We start from the raw sequence: 18,784 nt of genomic DNA on the forward strand, positions 1-18,784 counted from the left end.
CTTCATCTGGCTGAAGATATAAAAGTGTTCAGAGCTCATATTCCAAACTCTACAAATATCCCTTTCTTTGGATCAGGGTGGCATCTGTGCTGGTCATCGGCCTTGGGCTGAGATGGCCTGAATTATCTGGCTCTCTCACGCAGCCTGCACTAAAAAAGAAGTTCTGGTGTGAATAATTTAAACCCTGTTCCCTTTCCCCCTTGCAGATTTCTGGCTCCGCGCTGATCATCATTTCAGCACCGGCGAAGATGTGCTATTCCTGTCCCCGATGAACATTTCCTTCTTGAGAAAGTGACTCTGAGGGGCTGCAGATGTGCTGGGGGAAGGGCTCGGGCCAGGACGGATGCTGGGCCCGAGGGAGCTGGACCGCCCTCGCCAGGCAGCTCTCAGGGAACTTTTGATGTCAAGCCCTTCCCTCCTCCTGATCCAAGCTGGACACACATCATTCAGATGCCTGGTCTTTCATCTTCCCCTTTCCTCTTTAGGGAGCGCTTTGTATAGAGCTACCCTCACTGCGTTTCTCCATTTAGCTGATTAAAGATTTCAAAAGGAAGTTAGACACGGAGGGGGAAGAAAGAAACGAGACCAGGAAGGAAGAAGCTCCAGGAACCACAGAACACTTTTAAACTGACTTAAGTATCCCTCTTGCCTCTAAATGGGAGCATGGGTTTTAAAATTCCTACTTTGTGTTTACCCAAGAAAAGTCTTCCAGCCGTCTTCTTGGCTTAAACATTCAAATGCTCAGTAATTCAGAGGCCAATGGGCCAGGATGTGGATTCCTCAGGATCCGCCCCCTCACCTGTGCTCTGTCCTTGGACCTGGTCTGTCTTTGGTTCTTTCACGGGTCGGGCGGGGGAAAAGCAAAGGAAGAAGATGCTAGGCTTCGAGGTTTGCTGTCTGTCAGCCCTCATCCCCACGCTCCTGGCGGCGGGTGGCTGTGTGTGTGTGTGTGTCCACACACGCGCTTTTTCCTGACCTCACTTTCAAGCTGGCGCCTCTCTGATGTGTCTGGTTAGCGATGTCGGGCCAGAGAGCTCATCGGTTCTGGGCGGGTTAGAAGTGACCGCAGGCAGGAGGGTCAAGTGGGGCTGAGAAGAAGGACGGCATCTCACACCTGCCTGTCCAGCAGCCCCTGCGCCCCCCAGCCCTGCCTCCAGGCCCAGGGAGACGAGAAGGCCCATCTGTTTGTTGACCCTCTGAAGTTCAGAAGGGTGGGGCAAGAGGTGTGCTCCCGGCCCACAGGCCAGCCCGAGCCCCTGGCCTTCCTAAGTCTTCGCACGGTCTCTGCCTGGCCCCGGGCACAGGGGTGGTCCCCAGGCCAAGTGACGGTCAGGCTGCGACTGGGGAGGCTGGAGACGTGTTTTCATAGTGGCTCGGCCTAGATGGTGGGACATGTCTCGCGGATGGATCGTGTAGGAAGGGGAAGCTGAGGTCAGTGCTGGGCGGGCAAACAGCGGCCAATTACAGACCCCTCGGCTCTCCTCTGGTCTCCGAGACGCCAAGGGGAAAAGAGCTTACGGTTTGACAGCCTCCAAAAAGGCCACTAATGCTGAGTACCCCCATTAACACCTGGGTGACCCCCACTCTCCCCGGGGTCCTGCAGCCCCTTGGATGGAGCGTTGGACTCGATGGCCCTTGGGTTCCCTTCTAGCCTGGATGAGTTCTGACCGTGCACAGTTATTTCTGCACTATAATGAGGGCAAGGGCTTCTAGGGTTCCACCCCACCCCGTCTCCTGCCCTGGGGCCTAGCTGGGCCCCGCGGGAGTCACTCTTGCACCCCCAGACTTCTGAGGGCAGCCGCTCTGCGCAGGTGTCCACAGTCTCGGGAGACGGTGTCTCTGCCCTCGCCGTCCCGCTCGGCGTCCCTCCATCACGCTTGGCCTCCCCAGGTGACGTGGAGGGGATTCTACCAGAGCAGCGTCCACAAGGCAGCCCCGGCCCTCACTGGCCCCAGGTCTCCCAGGCCGGCTTTCTCACCTGGGGGTGAACGGCACCTTCTAGAGGCTGTGCTGAGCGGCGGGTGGGAGCAGGGGCCCGGGGACGGCCACCCGCCAGCAGTGTGACGCAGACCTGATGGCTTAACCTCTCTAACCCCACCTTGCTCACCTCCAAAACGTGGGGCTGGCGTGAGGATCAAAGGAACTAACACGCCTGAGCGTGTAGAACGGCTTGGCACACAGAGGTCACGACTCCTGTGACTCTGCGGGGCTGCTTTTGGAGGAAGGGGGCGCTCCGTGATCCAAGCCCATTGTGTTATAATCGCGCCCCGGCGGAAAGCAGGGGGCTGTTTCCCAGGCTGCAGGGGACCACGGGCCACAGGGCTCCTTCAGAACCAAGAGGGAGGGCTCTGGGTGGGAAGGGTGGCCGGCAGCTTGCCTCCTAGGCCAGAGGGCTCAGCCCGAGGCCAGAGGCCAGGGCGAAGGCCCTGCTTCCCGCAGGACCAGGGCTGAGCAGGGCAAAGGGGGTCACGGATGATGCAGGGGACGGGCTCTCTCTGGGCCCAGCAGCCCCGGTCCCTGTAAGCCTCAGTCCCAGAGGGCTGGGCCTCCCTGCCCCTCACCACCAGCTACACCACAGGCCCGGTCCCTCAGTCATGTCTCGTGTCCTCATGCAGCTCACACGGGTCCGATCACGGGTGTCAGCAGGCTCACCAGGACTCAGGAGCTGGGGACGGTTGGCAGGGACAGCCTGGCTCAGGGCGCCCCGTCCCACGGCTGGAAGGACAGCTCAAGTCAAAGCCACGCTCTGGCGGCTGGTCCCCATGGGCCTTCACCCCCCCACCATCCACGCGGCCCGCACCCTGCTCGGGGCGACCCTCAGAGCAGAGCTAAGGACTTTTTCTAGGCCGGGGAGGGCTGTCCCGCTGAGCCTGGGCACAGGTGCTGCTGCCTCCAGAGCTAAAAACTAGGTCACGGCTGGCGAAAGAGGCGGCGGGGCTCGGCCCCTCCGGCCCCTCCTCTCTCTGGTCAGACGCGGGGGGCCGAGGCTGCCACGTCAGCGATGGGCACGGGAAGCGGGGCAGGGAGGGCACAGCCCTCAAGGCTTCTTCCCGCAGCCTTTTCAGGCTCAACCTGATTGAATCCAGCCCCGGCCCTTCCTTTCTGAGTCCGGATGTTTTGTAGCCTCCCCTGCCCGCACTGGGCTTGTCGCCGGGGAGATGAAGGGGGAGATGCCAGCCGGGCCCCAGGGAGCCTGCCCTGGCAACAGGTGCCCAGGAGGGAGGGAGGGTCTGGGAGTCCTGAGCGGGACTCCGGCTTCTGCCCTCTCGAGTGCAGCCCTGCCTTTCCTGACACTTGGAGCCAGAGGTGGGGTGCGGGTGTCCTCTCAGCTTTCCAGGGGGGGCGTCCAAGGCGGAGCCTGTGCCGCCCACCTCACCCATGAAACACCTGCCCAAACAATCCCACCTGAGTCTGATCAAGCTTCTACACCCAACTGCTAGAACGTCACCAGGAAGGCATCAGAAAGCCCAGACGGGGAGAGAGTAAAGCACAAATGACCTGGTTCCCTCAACAGGTAAATTGCAAGGAAACAAACAGAGATTGATGGGGAGCTTAGAGACTAAAAGTGACTTGGGAGACAAATCGACCAACTCTAATACATAGACCTTACAAATTTAGATTCTGATTCAAATAAACTGCAAAAAAAAAAAGAACAGCTTATGGGTCAATTGGGGAAATTTGGAATTGCCTGGTTATTTCATGATATCAAGGAATGACTGTTAATTGTTTTTAGGTGTGATAATGGTCTTGTCATTACCTCTTCTAAAAAAAGGATCCTTACGTTTTTGAGGTACACCCTGAAATTTTTACAGGTGACATGATGTCTGGGGTCTTGGGTGGGGCGGGGAGCGGGGGAGGGTGCAGATGGACAGGATTGGCTCTGAGATGGTGGCAGTGAGTCTGGGTGATGACCTGGAGCTTCATTGTAACGTTCTTTTCATTTTTGCCTATTCTTGAAAATCACCATGATAAAATCTGGACAGAGGAAGAGGAGGAGGGGGAGGAGGAGGAGAAAGGGGAGGAGCAGTGCTGCCGCCACCTCCGGGGTGCCCTCCTGGCTTAGGTCCCAAGCACCTGGAGACCATGGCAGCCTTCCCGAGGCCTCCAAGACCAGGGCCAGTGTCACCGGGTGGGCTCTCAGTGCGGAGCCTGGTCAGGGGGGCAGGCTCTCAGAAGCCCTGGGCAGGTGGCCCTCCCTCTGCCCACGGCGCTGGGCAGGGCCGGGCAGGCACTCACCGCAGAGAGGCAGCTCCTGTCCTCGCGGATGACGGCACCGAAGCCCAGGAAGCCAGTCACCATGACGAGCGTGCCCGCGAAGATGAGGATGTAGGCGGACGCGGCGAAGGTGCTGGAGGCCAGGACGCCGAGGTAGCCGCTCTTCTCCACCAGGGTCCAGACGCCCACGGCCATGACCGCGGCACCCCCCATCTGCGGGACACCGGGTCTGAGCACCCACCCCCTACGAGGCCCTTCTCGTGCATCATCTCATTTGGTCCTTTGAGGAGCCCGTGGGAAGCGTCTGGCTGCCCATTTTGTAGATGGGGAAACAGAGGCTTACCCATGGTCGAGGGGAGAGGCAGGGACAGAGTTTGGATCCAGGTCTGACTCCCGGTCCCGTGCTTCCCACCACGATGCCTGTGCGCCCCCGTCACGAGGCAGGGACACTCCAGTTGTGGGGACCCCCTCCCGCCACCCCCGCCCCCAACCCCGAGCGCTCCTCCCCGGCTTGCATCCCTGGCGGGCCACTTTCACAAGCCCCCTTCTCATCGCCTGTGGGGGAAGCGCGACTGGGCTTCTCATCTCTGCTCTACAGACAGAGGACGAGGCCAACAGAGGACGGGGAGCTGCCCGAGGGCCGCCTCTGCGGGGCGACGCAGGGCAGGGCCAGCCCCAGCTCGGAGGCCGGGCCTGCGGCTCGGCCAAGCTGCCCCCCAAAGGAAGGGACACACGCTCCACAGGCTGGAGTCGCTCTGGGACGGCAGGACACCGAGCAGGAGGGGAGGTGTCCTCTTTGCTGACCGTCTGATCCCTTTTGGCCCTGATCCCAGGAAGGGACCCTGGGAAATACAGCTGCCCTGTTCCTTCTGCAGTGAGGCTGAATGACCCTTTCTGTGGCTGTGATCCTGGGCAAAGTACGTGTGTGTGTGTCCCCGAGGTGCCAGATGGTGAGCAGCAGGGGTGTCTGCCCAGGGTTTGGGGGGGGCAGGACCCCGGAACCTGTGACCAGATCTGCCACCTGCTCCTGGGAAGGCAGAGGTCCGTCTGGCCCCCAGCCTCCCTGCCTCATCTGAGGATGAGTTCTTCTCAGATGGGGGCTGGTGCTCCCTCAGGGGGTCCTGAGTGTGGCTGAAGGTGGGCAGCCCCAGTGGGCTCGGTCCCACTGCCCCGATGACTCTGTATAACCCGCCTGCCGTTCGCAGACCTCAGCGGGGTCTGCACCAGGCGCCTCCATGGCTCAACTTTCCACATTCTCTTCCGAGCTCCACAATAGTTCAGGAGGCTTAGGGCAGGCAGGCAGGAGCGGGCATTTTCTCTTTTGCATATGAAGAAATGGAGGCTGGGGAGAATAGAGCGTGCTCAAGAGGACACCCTCCTGCACACGCCCCCCCGCCCCCCAGAAACCCGCCCAGAGTTTCGAGATTGAGATGCAAACCCACGTCTGCTGAGGGCCAATGTGGGACTCTGTCCTGGGATCGCACACACCGGGCTGGGCGTTCTCCCCTACTCACTCCTGCTTTTTAGATACATCTGTTTTCTTTTAAGGGGCGTTTCATCCCCCTTAGCACCTCTAGCGGGTAAGAGAACCAGGTGGAAGGACGTCGCACAGCTCCAAATGGAATGGACCTCCTTTGATTCCACGGCACATATTTTTTCTCACATTTTAACATCTCCAAAACCAGACACATGTTATGGTTGATGGCATCTTACAACCACGCTTGGCCGCACTCTTGCCTTGTGGTACAGAAAACAATGGTGTAGCTTACAAGTGATGGTGTCTTAGGCTGGATGAAATCCTGGACTACAATAGGCTTTCTAATTCTCTGGAGCGTGGGCTACCTCTGGTCACATAACCTCCATGATCAGTGAGGAATTTCCTCCATCTGGGTCAACAGGATTGTGTCAAGTGAGGGTTTCCAGCAAAATATTCTGCACATATTCTTTCTGCCCCTACAGCATGCCCAGGAGGCTTGAGAGAGGGTCTCAACTGTGCGTAACTGGCTATGTGACCTAAAGATGGTCCCTTAACCTCTCTGGGCCTCAGTTTCTTCATCTCTCAAACAAGGTGGATGTATTAGACCAGTGGTTCCCAACCTATAACTACCAAGGGCCCCTTTGATTACTTTTTCCCACGGGTCTTATGTTTTGAAGGGTTTCTGCCTATCAAACACAGTGCATTAAGTAATAGTTCATTTCTCATTTTTTATTCATCAAAGGCACGTGGTAGTACCAAGAAGAGATTCTGAGCAGCATGCAATAGTCAATGTGACCACACTGAGTGGATCTAACTTTTGACGTGTGTAGTGTCTTTATAGAAATAGGCACATCATCCATTAGGCTTGTCAACCCCACAGGCTTAGCGTCGGATCCGGAACCACCAAAAGGGGTACGTGTGAACAGCACTGGGGACACCTAATCTGCTGGGGGACATGGAACCCACTGAGAATCAGATAAAAAGCTCTGGAGGCTTTGCCCAGAGAAACGTCATCCACATAAAATAACGCGCTCAGCTTCGGGGGCTGAGGCCTCATCTTGCATCTCACAACGACCCCGGTGTAGACGCCTCTGGGGCCCCCTCCACCTTGCACCCTCTCAGGCTGCGCTTCTCAGCTGGGCCGCACCACCACCCAGACACCTCTGAGCATCAGCAAGGTGACTGGATTTCTGGGGGTGGCATCAGGCCCGGATCCTTTACTAAGCTCCCAGGTGGTTCCAGTTGAGAACCACCGCGTAGTTTCCTAGTCGACAGGCGTCAGTCCTGTCCCCTCCCCCAGCAGGATCCCAAGAACACCCTCTGCTGGGGCCGCGGCCTGGAGGCCCTTGGCCCAGCTCAGGATTGCCCCTCCCGCCGCTTCCCTGTCTGCATCAGGGTGTTTGCTTTGATAGGAGCTTTGGGGTAGAAGGTGGGGTAACGAGGGGCAGGATTTTCAGCCCAAACGGAGGAAAGTTAAATTATGCAAGAAAGGAAAAAACTATGTGGTCCCAGGGGAGGGAGGGGGTGCTGTGAGAAATGCAGCCGCGGATAAGCACACTGAGCCCCTAAAAGAGGAGCGTATCCCGGTCACAGAAACGGCTGGGATCTCGCAAAGCAGGCAGGGCTGCGGCTCAGCAAGGGCGGCAGCAGGGCCCTCGCCCACAGGGGAGGGTCTGGGCGGACACACCGTCCTGATTAAGGTCTGGAAAGCAACAAATTCACACTGGTTCTGATGTGCAGAAGAAATCAGGAGGCGAGTCCGAGTCAATGGGGCCCCCAAACCTCCCCTGGGGTGTCACATAGCGTCTGCTGGGGACACCCAGTGGGATTTGCCATCGGGAGCAAGAGCGTTTCAAGTCCTTCGGGGGTGTCCTGCTTGGGACCCAGTTGGCTCTTTAGAAAACGATCTTTCCTTTGGACAGGAGAAGGTCAAAGCTGCCCAACGTCGGGACGGATCACCAGAGGGAGTCTTGGGAGGGAAGGTGTCAGTGGGCTTGGGTCCCAGCCCTGGCCATGCCCCTGACTAAGTGTGTGACTGTGCAGACATTTCGCCTCTGGAAGCCTCAGTTTCTTCATCTGTAAAATGGCCGGATGAGAAGCTCTGAGGTCTTCCGCATGGGTGACATGCCCCACGACCATCTGCCAATACACCTCCAGCAAGATGCTCATGGCTTTCGTCAAGCGGTTCGGAGATGCCGTGTCAGCAGAAAGAGCCGTGGAAGAGGCCCTGCGGAAGACCTATTGGGGCCGGAGCCAAATGACCCTGCTGAGCTGTGCAACGGCTATTTGCATAGAGTTGATTCAACAGTATTTGGCTCTTTACAGAAACTGGGTTGGATTTCTTTGGAATATTGAGTACATTTTTCAAAACCATAGCCTGTAGCCAATCAGCCAGAGAACCCTGCAGAGGGTGAAGCTGGCCTTCTTACCAACCAGGACACAGGTAGGCCGGGAGGGGCGGGCAGGTCACCCAGGCTGTGTAATTTTAGGAACGGCCCATTTACAGAGAAGAAGCATGGCCAAAAAGTTGCTTGTCATCATGGGGAGAAGGATTAGCCTGAGCGGCCGCGCACACTGAGTCTTGAGAGACCTAAGGCTGCAGACCCAGAGGAAAGCAGGCAGAGTGTAAAAGTCATTGCAGAGTTTTCCTCTCCTCGTCAGGCTGCTGAATGGTTTCTGGGCTGGGATCGGGGAGGGGACCGGCCAGTGGAGCAGGCCCAGGACGCTGGGGCTCCCAATACGGGAGGACCCCGGGGCAGGAGTGCTCTCTGCCCGCAGTGCCGGGGTGCCCGTGGCACGGGGAGGGGGCGGAGATCGCACAGGTGGTGGTGCAGTCCACTCCCCTAAGCGTTTGCCGGGGGCCTCCAGGTGCCAAGCACCACCTGGACTGGGAAGGACTGGGGGCTGGACGAGTGTTCACCCAGTTAGAACCAGCCCTGTCCTCCGCCTGCGTAGCTCCTGGGAGGTTGGAAAAGTTTTGATTATTAACACTGCCAAGGAGCTAATTAAAATAATCCATTAGAGGACAACACTGCAGGGGTGATGGGAGCTGTAGGGATCCGTGTAGCAAATGGGAGGGGGAGGTAAAGCATTTCCTAGGCGGCTGCATAGGAAGCTTGGGTCACATTTTCTTTTTTTAGGGTCATGAAAGCTTTGGCATTTTTGGTTCCTGACCCAGAGCTGTATCCAAGGGAGCCGCCCCTGCCCAGTGAGATGGTCATGTTCAACTCTGCATTAGTCGAACTGCACGGTGGGGGTGAGGTGGGAGTCAGGGGCAGGGTGATGGTGAAGGATGGGGGCAGGCATGGGTTGAGTAGGGGGTAGGGGTCCAGAGGTGGGGCCGAGCTTAGATACAGGCTGCGGGTGTGTATTGTGACGCTATACTTCAGCTCTGCTGATATTCCTCATGCTCTGCGTGTCTGAACTGTCCACACCATCAAAACGTCCTAATCCAGGTTCAACCCTGACTCCTGGGGACATTCTGGAGTCCAAGTAGGCATCAGAGTGGTGGGTCTGAGGCTTTGGTTACGAGTCAGTGGTCTATGGAGATGGGAAGGGCACCAGACGCAGAGTCAGAAAACCCAGACTTGACCTAGAACTCTGCCAGTCATCTCAGCTGAAGTTTTATCATCTACAGAATGGGAATGAAGATAATTACAGAGTGCTTGTAGAATCATTTTGGAGTGTGAGATGATTTATAACCCTCAAATTGTGCTATGGTGGCAGCTGGTGGAGATTGGGTTTAAAGTCTCATCGAGACCTTGCACTGCACGACTGGCACCTGAATCCTGCCCACCTGGGGGTGGAGGGGGTGCTGCTCCCCCCATCCCACTGCTCTGGGTGTTTCAAACTTTGGGATGTAACCATTTAGGGCTGTGAGCTAAACTTGGTGGGTTGTAACCTGCGCTAAAAAACCAAACCAAACCAAACCACCACGCTATAGAGGAGAAAGCATCAGAGTGCACTGCACATGGTAAGAGTAAGCTTAGCTTCGTGAATGACGCTTCATGTGAGTAATTCTTATGCTTCCATGAATTTCTTATATGGGTCATGATCCCCAAAGCCTCCAAGCCAGAGCTATGGACATAGAAAGCTGTTAGAGATGAGGCGTGCCCCTTAGTCTAATCATAATAGCTGTGCATAACAGCTAAGCACCAGGTAGGTGTGTGCCAGACACTGTGCGAAATGTTTTTCTAAATACTCATCTTTAATTCTTACAGGTACTGACATTCCCGTTTAATGTATGAAAAACATGAAGCTCAGTGAGATTAAGTGATTTGCCTAATGTTTTAGTCTGCTCAAGGTTGCCCTAATAAAACGCCATAGCAGAGCAGCTTAAACAACAGAAATTTATTTCTATTTCTCATGGTTCTGGAGGCTGGAAGTCCTCCAAATAAGGTGCTGGCTGATTCAGTTTTGGTGAGGACCTTCTTTGCTTACAGACGACGGCTGTCTCCTCACTGTGTCCTCATGGCCTTTCCTCTGGGCAGGCTTAGAGAGAGAGCTCTCTTCCTCTACTTGTAAGGCCAATCCCATCAGATTAGGACCTCACTCTTGTGACTTTATTTAACCTTAATTACCTCCTAAATGCCCTGTCTCCAAATACAATCACATTGAGGGTTAGGGCTTCGACATATGAATCCCTATGGGTCACAATTCAGTCCACAGCACCTAATCTTCCATGGCAAATAGACAATGGGGTCTCAGTTTGAGCCTGAACTTGAGCCCAAGTTTTCCCGGCACCCGGGACACTGGGAAAGTGCAGGACTCAAGAGCTGGAGGCAGCGGGTAACGTCAGAGCTGATGGCCAGGCACACCGGCTTAGGGGTCAGAGAGCGGGGGCCTCCAGCTCTGGGGCTTCAGGCAGATTGCTTCCACCTTGGTAACACGGGGCTCTCGTAGAGCCGTTCACAGCCTCGGGGCGCTGGGAGGATGTGGGTGGAAGCACAGCCCAGGGAAGGCCTCCAACAGAAAGCTCCACGGATGCTGGGAGCTTTGTCCACGGACGTATCCCACAGGGCTTGGCACTTAGCACATGCTTAATAAATGCCATGGAATAGATTTTCAATTATCGCTGACCAGACTACCTGGATGTTAGCACCAGCTTTCCTCATCACCACGACAAGGCCTTGGGCAGGATTCCGAGCTGGGCGTGTCTGCTCCCTGTCTGTAACATGAGGATATCGGTGATACAACCACCGGGGTTGACCTGCGGATCGCAGGCGATAATCCACGGAAGGTCTTTATCCAGCAGTACCTCTCAGATGCCAGGCATCGCGACCCCGCAGGGAGGACCTGGGCTTCCCTATCCTCCCTGTGCTGGATTTGGACGGCGTAGCAAGGTGATGTACGGGGAAGGACCGCTGTTCCGGGGAGAAAGGAAGCGTGAGTGTTCACCCAATCAACCTGCCTCTGCCGTCCAGGTCACCTTCCGTGTCTGCGCGGGGGGGGGGGGGGGGGGGGCCCTGGGAGGGGCCTCAGTGGGCAGCAGATGGGGGCTCTTTGGGGACCCTCCCTGTTGCTCTGCATAGATTCTACAGGGAAGGGGGAAGAGGTGGGGACCATCCACAGCGCAGACACTGGCTCTGCCGCGAGTCTTATAAGAGAGGCTCAGCGGGGAGGACCAGCAGCTGGACTCCAGGGTGTGCGGGAGGGATCCTCGTGGACAAGACCCCCTCCCTGGGGAAGTCTTGAAAATTCCCAGGGGCTGTGCGCTGACAAATGTGCGAGGCTGTGCTCTGCCGCGGGAGGAGATGGGCCGGGGGTCTGCCCCATGTCTACTGAGGAGGTCACAGGGGGCCCAGGGGATGGATGCTGGGACCCCGAGGCTTGGACCATCGAAACCGACCATGCCCCATGTGGGGAGGAGGCTTGGGTGAGTAGGTCCCTGGAAGCTGGGCCGCATCCAGCCAGGCCCCCCGGCAGGGGTATTTTCAACTCAAAGCAGGGAGGTCTGTGTGGGGAGTTGCTGGGCTGACACACTTGCTGCCCATCTGCCTGACAGACCCCAGGTCCGCTCAGGTGGAAGGGACCCCACGGGTGGTCACCACGCCTGCCGCCCGCTCCCCCTCCCAGGCCCCCGTGCACGGTCAGGGTCTTGGGCTGAGCAACTCACGATAAGCCTCCTCTGCTCCGGGTGCCCAGCGGGTGTTGTCTACACTGAGCGCCCTCTCCCTCGACCCCCCTGCCCACTACTCTCCTGAGAGCGCTCCCACCATGGCATCCACTGACCTCTGTGCGGCCACTGCCAGGCCTTAAGATGCGTGGAGTGTCCTCTCCCTTTAACACGCTCGACTCCCCCATCTCCTGCTTCTGGGACACTGTCTTCCTGGTTCCCCCCCCTCGGCTCTGCCTGCTCCACCCCACCCCACCCCCGGGGTGACCACTCGGTCCAGCGCGCCGGTCTCTCCTGGTTTAGACAGGGCAAACGGGGACACTGTGGACCCTGGACGCACCCCTGATATCTGGGACTCCCACGTCTCTCTCTTGCCTGACTTCTCAGCCCCCATGCTCTCCCTGGGGTTCTCACCCAATCCCGTGGCTGCAGCCACCATGGGGGTGGAGACGATGCCCATCTGAGACCCAGACCCCTGAGCTGACTTCTCTCACCGGGCATCTCTGCTCAGATGGTCTCCTGGCAACTCAAACGCACCACGCCGACGTCTGACCTCGCCATCTGACTCCACGCTGCTTGCCTTCCTGGGCTCCCGCTGCGGGGATGGACTTACATATTCCAGACGCCTCTGCCCTCTCGACCGCATCTGATTAATGACCAAATCTTGTCAATTTTGCTTCCTAAATCCCTTGACTCTCCCCAAGTATTTCAATGCTCGCTGTCACCCCCGCAATGCAGGTCACCACCATCTGTTGTCCTGATCAGGGCAAAGTCTAGAAGGGATGTCCACAGTGGTCATTTCTGGGCAGACAGTATCATGGGTTGAATTGTGTCCCCAAGAAGATTTGTTAAAGTCCTAACCCCAGTACCTGTGAATGTGACCTTATTTGGAAATAAGATCTTTGCAGATGTAATTAATTAGGGTAAAGTCATTAGGATGGGCCCTAATCCTATATATGAGTGGGTCCTTACAAGAAGAAGAAAATGCTGTGTAAGGATGGAGACACACAGGAAGGACAGCATGTGATGACAGAGGCAGAGACTGGAAAGACGCAGTCAAAAGCCAAGGACTCCACGATGCCCGCCACCACCAGGCACTTGCAAGAGGCAAGGAAGGTCCTACCTAGAGTCTCAGAGGGAGCACGGCCCTGCTGACCCTTGTTTCGGACTTGATTTTGGCCTCCAGAGCTGTGAGACAATACATTTCTGTTGTCTTAAGCAACTCAATTTATGCTCCTTTGTTACAGCACCCTAGGAGCCTAATACCCTGAGATATGGGCCATTTTTTTTCTTACTTATATTTTTTAGTATTTTATCGATTATTAGTGGATACATAAGACTTTATGAGCGGGAAAAGCACACTTATTACAGTAAGTCCCCTACGTACAAACCTTCAAGGTGCAAGCTTTCAAAGATGCAAACATGCATCTGGTTCCAGCAAGGAACCAGAACCTGTGCCATCCACGTCATGCATCAGTGAAACTGCAGCTTGCCCTCTGTCTCCTATTGCTGACGATCCTTCAGCTCGACCATCTCCCACCTCCTCTCCCTCCTCCAGTCAGTAACTCTTCCTGCCTGTTCACTCGATGCCAGCCCCTGTGTGCCAGCTGTTGTGCTGGACTACTGTACTTTTCAAGGTACTGTATTGTAAGATTAAAAATGTTTTCTTTATTTTTTTGTGTTTGTTTTTATGTATTATTTGTGTGAAAAGTGTTATAAACCTATAACAGTTCAGTACTATATAGCTGATCGTGTTGGGTACCTAGGCTAACTCTGTTGGACTTATGAACAAACTGGACTTATGAATGCGCTCTCGGAACGGAACTCGTTCGTATGTAGGGGACTTACTGTATTTTTAAAAAATCCTCCCTCAGCGAGAATCTTGAACACCCCGCTGGATTTCTCTCTGAGAATCGAAACTATCTACGCCCACACAATGACCTGATCATATCACTGTGGTTTTATTATTCCACTGTCTTCATCTACACAACTTCCCTATTCCAGGAAACACTTGCCCAGGAAGAGAAAAGTTGCAAATAAAACAAGTTCATTGTTCGTTTCAGGAACTTTGCAAAAAGCATTTAAGCAAACATCAGATTGTTTAACTTCTGAATAGATAGCATTGTATGTCTCCTCTCCAAGACTCTTCTAAACCCTTGCCTTGCTGTGTGTACCAATCCTTAACTACTACACCATGATCCTTCCCAGTATTAAGCAATTTCATTAATCTTACTGGAAGACTCTGAAAAGGCAAACATAGCCCATCTTTGCCTCCGCCTTTCTGAGAGGCTTCTGGGAGTGCATCCTTTGCCATGGCAACCAGGAAACTCAGCCCTGCCTTACCAGCAGGTTGATCTGGTGGCATTTTCGGGCCTTCTACATCTAATATATCCAAAATACTGCATTTATTGAATGCCTTCTGTGTGCAGAGACAGAATTAAGCACTTCACATACACCATTTCAGGGCATCTGTGAAATACACTATTAACAGATAAACTGAGGGACCTCCCTGGTGTCGCAGTGGTTAAGAATCCACCTGCCAATTCAGGGGACACGGGTTCGAGCCCTGGTCCGGGAAGATCCCACATGCCGCGGAGCAACTAAGCCCGTGTGCCACAACTACTGAGCCTATGCTCTAGAGCCCGCGAGCCACAACTACTGAGCCCGCGCACCAACAGCCCATGCTCCACAACAAGAGAAGCCACCAGGATGAGAAGCCCGCGCACCGCAACAAAGAGTAGCCCCCACTCGCCGCAACTAGAGAAAGCCCGCGCGCAGCAACGAAGACCCAACACAGCCATAAATAAATAAATAAATAAATAAATTTAAAAAATAAAAGATAAACTGAGGCACATTAAAAATGTTAAGTTGATCTGAACAAAACTCGATTTGAATCAGGCAGCATCCCATCTAGCAGATGCGAAGGAACTCCGAGAGCCATACAAAACGAAAGACTTTTCTAGGCAGAAGGGATGGGAACAAGGAAGTTATATTAGGCAAAAAAGCGGGTTGGTCATTGCCAAATAGCTTTCGTGTAACTGGGGACACAGGCTCAGCCAGCGTAGGTGAGTTGCCTACAGCAGAGCCGGTCTGCTGACGGCAGCGCCTGCACCGTTAGCCCTCTTCTGCCTCTCCAGACTCATTCCAGTGTCTGGCTCTTTTGGGACCTGATGGTATTCTGCTACCAATTACCTGGATAATTGCCTCAAGTGGACAGACTCTTTTCTTCCTGGATGACCTAGCCCGGGTGGTTTCCCCCGGGGGGGGAGTCGCTACAGAGACCATTCCCGATGCACAGAGGCAGCCCTGGGCCCCCCAGGACTTATGTTTCTCTGCCTCGGGCCTGGAGAACGTGAATCATGAAAGGCAAATGGGCTTCGGAGGAAAACAAGCAGTTATTTGAGGCCGTCACATTTCCCACCAGGCACTGGAGCCGCCAGTTAGCGGGGGAGGAAGAGCCAGACCTCGCGGACCGAGGCCGGGACGCAAGCTCACTGCGATGCCCGGATGCTGGGCGGTACGGATTCCACGCCAGCCTGCAAGCCGGGTCTTCTGTTCCCGCTCAGTAGCAAATGTACACATTTGCTTTCAAGTAGGCAGAGTTTGCCCACGGGTGGTCTTTGATTTGGAAAAAATCAGCTCCAGAGCGATGACTCACAAAAAGCAAAGACGGCTTGACTCACGCGGTGCTGGAGAAGCGGGTGGCGCGCGCCGGGTTCACTTACCCAGAAGAAGAAGTTAAAGACGGCGAGTAAATACTTCAAGTAGACGGTCAGCCAGTCGTCCTGCTCGACCTTGTAATGGGCCATGTTGCTGGGCCTGCAAAGAAGACACACGTGTGGCCAGGGGTCCATGGAGACGGCCTCGCCCACCCAGAGCCAGGCGAGGTTCCCTTCAAAGGGCGTCCTAGCCTGTCTGGCCGGGGACTCTCAGACTGGGGGTGTGCAACCCCAAGCAAAGAGCAGGGAAACGCCAAGGTCATTGGACACACAATGGAGGTGAACCGCGCAGAATTTTCTAGCCCTGTGGATCTTGGTTTGGCCCTTCTGATGCAGGACTAACCTGCAAGTCTTCCTACAGACTTTGCACTGTGCTATTGTGTTCTTATTCTCTCCCCTGTCTTAGCAGGGTGGCAGGACACAAGTTCACCTGTCCTGCACACACACACACACACACACACACACACACTCGGCGTGCCTGCCTTGCGGTGGAATCCTGTATCATTTGAACAGGACCTCTGCATGTGTAGGCGAGGCATGAGCCCCAAATCAGAGCATCTGTGCTGGAAAGGACCTCAATGATCCCCAGGCCACCCCGCCTGTCCCCAGCACCTCGACTTTCCAAAGGAGGAAGCAGGTCGGTAGACCGAGTGGTTTGGCAGTAGGATGACAAGATCTGGAGTCTGGCTCCCTGGGTTTAAACCCTGATCTGTCACAAGGTATGTGAGAATGTGGGTAGTTACGTAACCTCTCGTCCTCCGTGTCCTCATCTGTACTGGAGAGAATAATGATGCCCACGTGGCAGGGTTGTCTCGCAGATGAAATGCGATGATCTACGTGAGGTGTTGACCACCGTCCCTGGCACGGAGTAAGTGCTCTATACGGTTGGCTATTATTATTACATGGGGCAGGGGTTAGAACCCAGAGCGCCAGCCCTAAAATTCCTAGTCTTTGCCCCAGAACCATGCTCCTTCCCCTTGTCCCGATGCCCGCTGGTGGGCTCTCTGGGAACCGTGGCGTCAGTGGGATGAGAAGATGGGGGTTCACGTGCCCGGTGATCCTGTTTGCATCTAAATCCCAAAGCAGCCTCCGAGGTCTCTCCTCGGGCTTCTCATTCCCTGGGCTCCCCCCCACACACACGCTCTGACGCTCAGAGCGTAGCTGCTCCTTGAGGAACCGTCCCCTTTAGGGGGCCCTCGTTTATTCCAGGCCCAGAGCAAGCAGGCCTTGGTTCTGCCCACCTCCATCTCCCTCTCCTCCATTCCCACCAGTGTCTGCTCGGGCCCTCCCGCCACTGCCCTGCCCCCCTTCCGCGGCTGGTGCCGGCCGGGCCCAGATTACTTCCCCTGGAGCCACCGTGCTGAGTTTTATTTCAAGCTCATGGGCTCCTGAGACAGGGTGAGAGGAAGACAGAAAAGAAGAGGTGGCTGTCTTATTTGGGATTTCTATTTGCAGACCTTGAAGAAGGTAATTTAAGACTTTGTCTTCTTGGTAAAAAAAGACAAAACCCATTTTTCTCCGATTTAGTCTGAGAGTTAGGGTGGTGGAAAAAATACAGAAGGGGAAAAAAGGAAGCCCTATAAAAAAAGTGTAAAAAGCGGTGCTAGATGGGGTCGGCCAGGCGACTGGACCGGGAGCTATTACACGGTCATTGTGCACAAGGTCCTGACGAGGGACCCTCTGGGCCACCAGGGCCATTGGTAAGCTGACCGTTTGTTTGGGGCCCAGCCCCTCCTGTCTGCATTCTCTTCTCCCTTTGCCTCGTCCTCCCCTCCCAGCTGGGGCCCACTGTACTCATGCACCAGAACCTTCTCTAGACCTGCAAACCAAGGGGTCAGGACCCTCTAAAGGAAACTATTTTTAAAAGAGTTCAGGCAGATGACAGGATTTAACAAAAGAAACACATTTCTAATGGTAAAGTTTCAGCCCTGAGGGGTAGAGAAGACAGAAGCCCCCGGTGCTGTGGAATGTCACGGTCAGCAAAAACCTCTGGACTCACTTAATCCAACCTTCTGCAGAAGGAATGAGGAAATTAATACATGTCTGAGTTAAGACTCATTTTCAAATGACCTCTCTCAAGTCACATGGCTAATGGTTTCCTAACCCTCTGTTCTGTGCTCCTTACATAGGACCCTACCATATGTGGGGCCCTATGCTAGGGCTGGCAGAGGCCCCCGAGGAAGTGTCAGAACCAGCTTGGAGCCAGATGCCTGGATGTGAAACCTAGCCTTGTCATTTCCCAGCTGTGTGACCTTGGGCAAGTTACTTAATTTCTCTGTGCAGCTAACACTTACTGAGCACTTATTACGTGCCAAGGCCAGGATTAAGTGCTTTACACGGGTGATCTTGTTCCAGCTTCCCAAGAGCCCTATGAAGTAGGGTTATTCCCATTCCTTTTGCAAGATAAGGAAACTGAAGCTCCGACAGGTTAAATAAGCTGCCCAAGTCACAGAGCAAGTAAGTGGCAAAGCCCAAACAGAACGAGGAGCTTCTGACTCAGCCCAAGCTCTTACCCACCATGCAGTGCTCTCAGGACCAGAGCTGCCAGGGAAGGGAGCAAGGAGGACCGAGGTTGCTGACTTCCTTAATACCTGTTCTCCCCTCTAGATTAGGACAGGAATCCCCCATTTTAGTTGGGTACTTGGCCCCCTGGAGCAGACGACACTTCCCAGCCTCTCTTCCTACTGGGTACAGCCAGGATTAACTGCTCGCAAAAGGCACGGAAGCAGAAGCAGTGTATGCAACTTAAGGTATCATCTTTGGATGTATGTTTCGTGTGCGTTTGAGAAGGTGAATCCTGTCACTGTAGGGGGCAGAGTTCTATGGGCGTCAATCAGGTTAAATTTGGTAACTGCACTTTTCACAGTGACATCCTCGCTGATTTCATGTCTGCTTGTTCTACTGCCTATATTGAAAAAAAAGTATATCAGACTCCCACTAGGACCATGAATTTGTATATCCATCCTTTAACTCTGTTCACTTTTTTCTTTCAAAAAAATTTTTATTGAAATACAGTTGATTTACAATGTTGCGTTAGTTTCAGGTGTATAGCTAAGTGATTCAGTTATATATTCTTTTTCAGATTCTTTTCCATTACAGGCTATTACAAGATATGGAGTATAGTTTCCTGTGCTATACTGTTGGTTAACTCTTCATTTTTGCTGCATGTATTTTGCAGCTATTTTAGGTAGTACATATAGATTTGGAGTTGTGATATCATCCTGGTGGATCTCTTTATCATTAGTAAATGTCATTCTT

At 54.5% G+C, this 18,784-nt stretch overlaps 1 protein-coding gene across 4 annotated transcripts in view; it reads right to left on the minus strand.

The window, feature by feature from the left end:
* The window catches only part of TSPAN11 (tetraspanin 11), a 64,191-nt gene that overhangs the window by 21,310 nt on the left and 24,097 nt on the right, over nucleotides 1-18,784 (minus strand). For all 4 annotated transcript variants that reach the window (XM_059935126.1, XM_059935127.1, XM_059935125.1 and 1 more), the window contains 2 exons: nucleotides 15,533-15,626; nucleotides 4,237-4,428 (listed from right to left, as the gene is read on the minus strand). In XM_059935126.1, the coding sequence (XP_059791109.1) occupies nucleotides 4,237-4,428; nucleotides 15,533-15,616 (276 nt within the window). In that variant the 5' untranslated portion in view covers nucleotides 15,617-15,626. The remainder of the gene's footprint in view (nucleotides 1-4,236; nucleotides 4,429-15,532; nucleotides 15,627-18,784) is intronic.

Source organism: Balaenoptera ricei, chromosome 10, assembly GCF_028023285.1.
Source record: "Balaenoptera ricei isolate mBalRic1 chromosome 10, mBalRic1.hap2, whole genome shotgun sequence".
In the NCBI taxonomy this organism is placed as follows: Eukaryota; Metazoa; Chordata; class Mammalia; order Artiodactyla; family Balaenopteridae; genus Balaenoptera; species Balaenoptera ricei.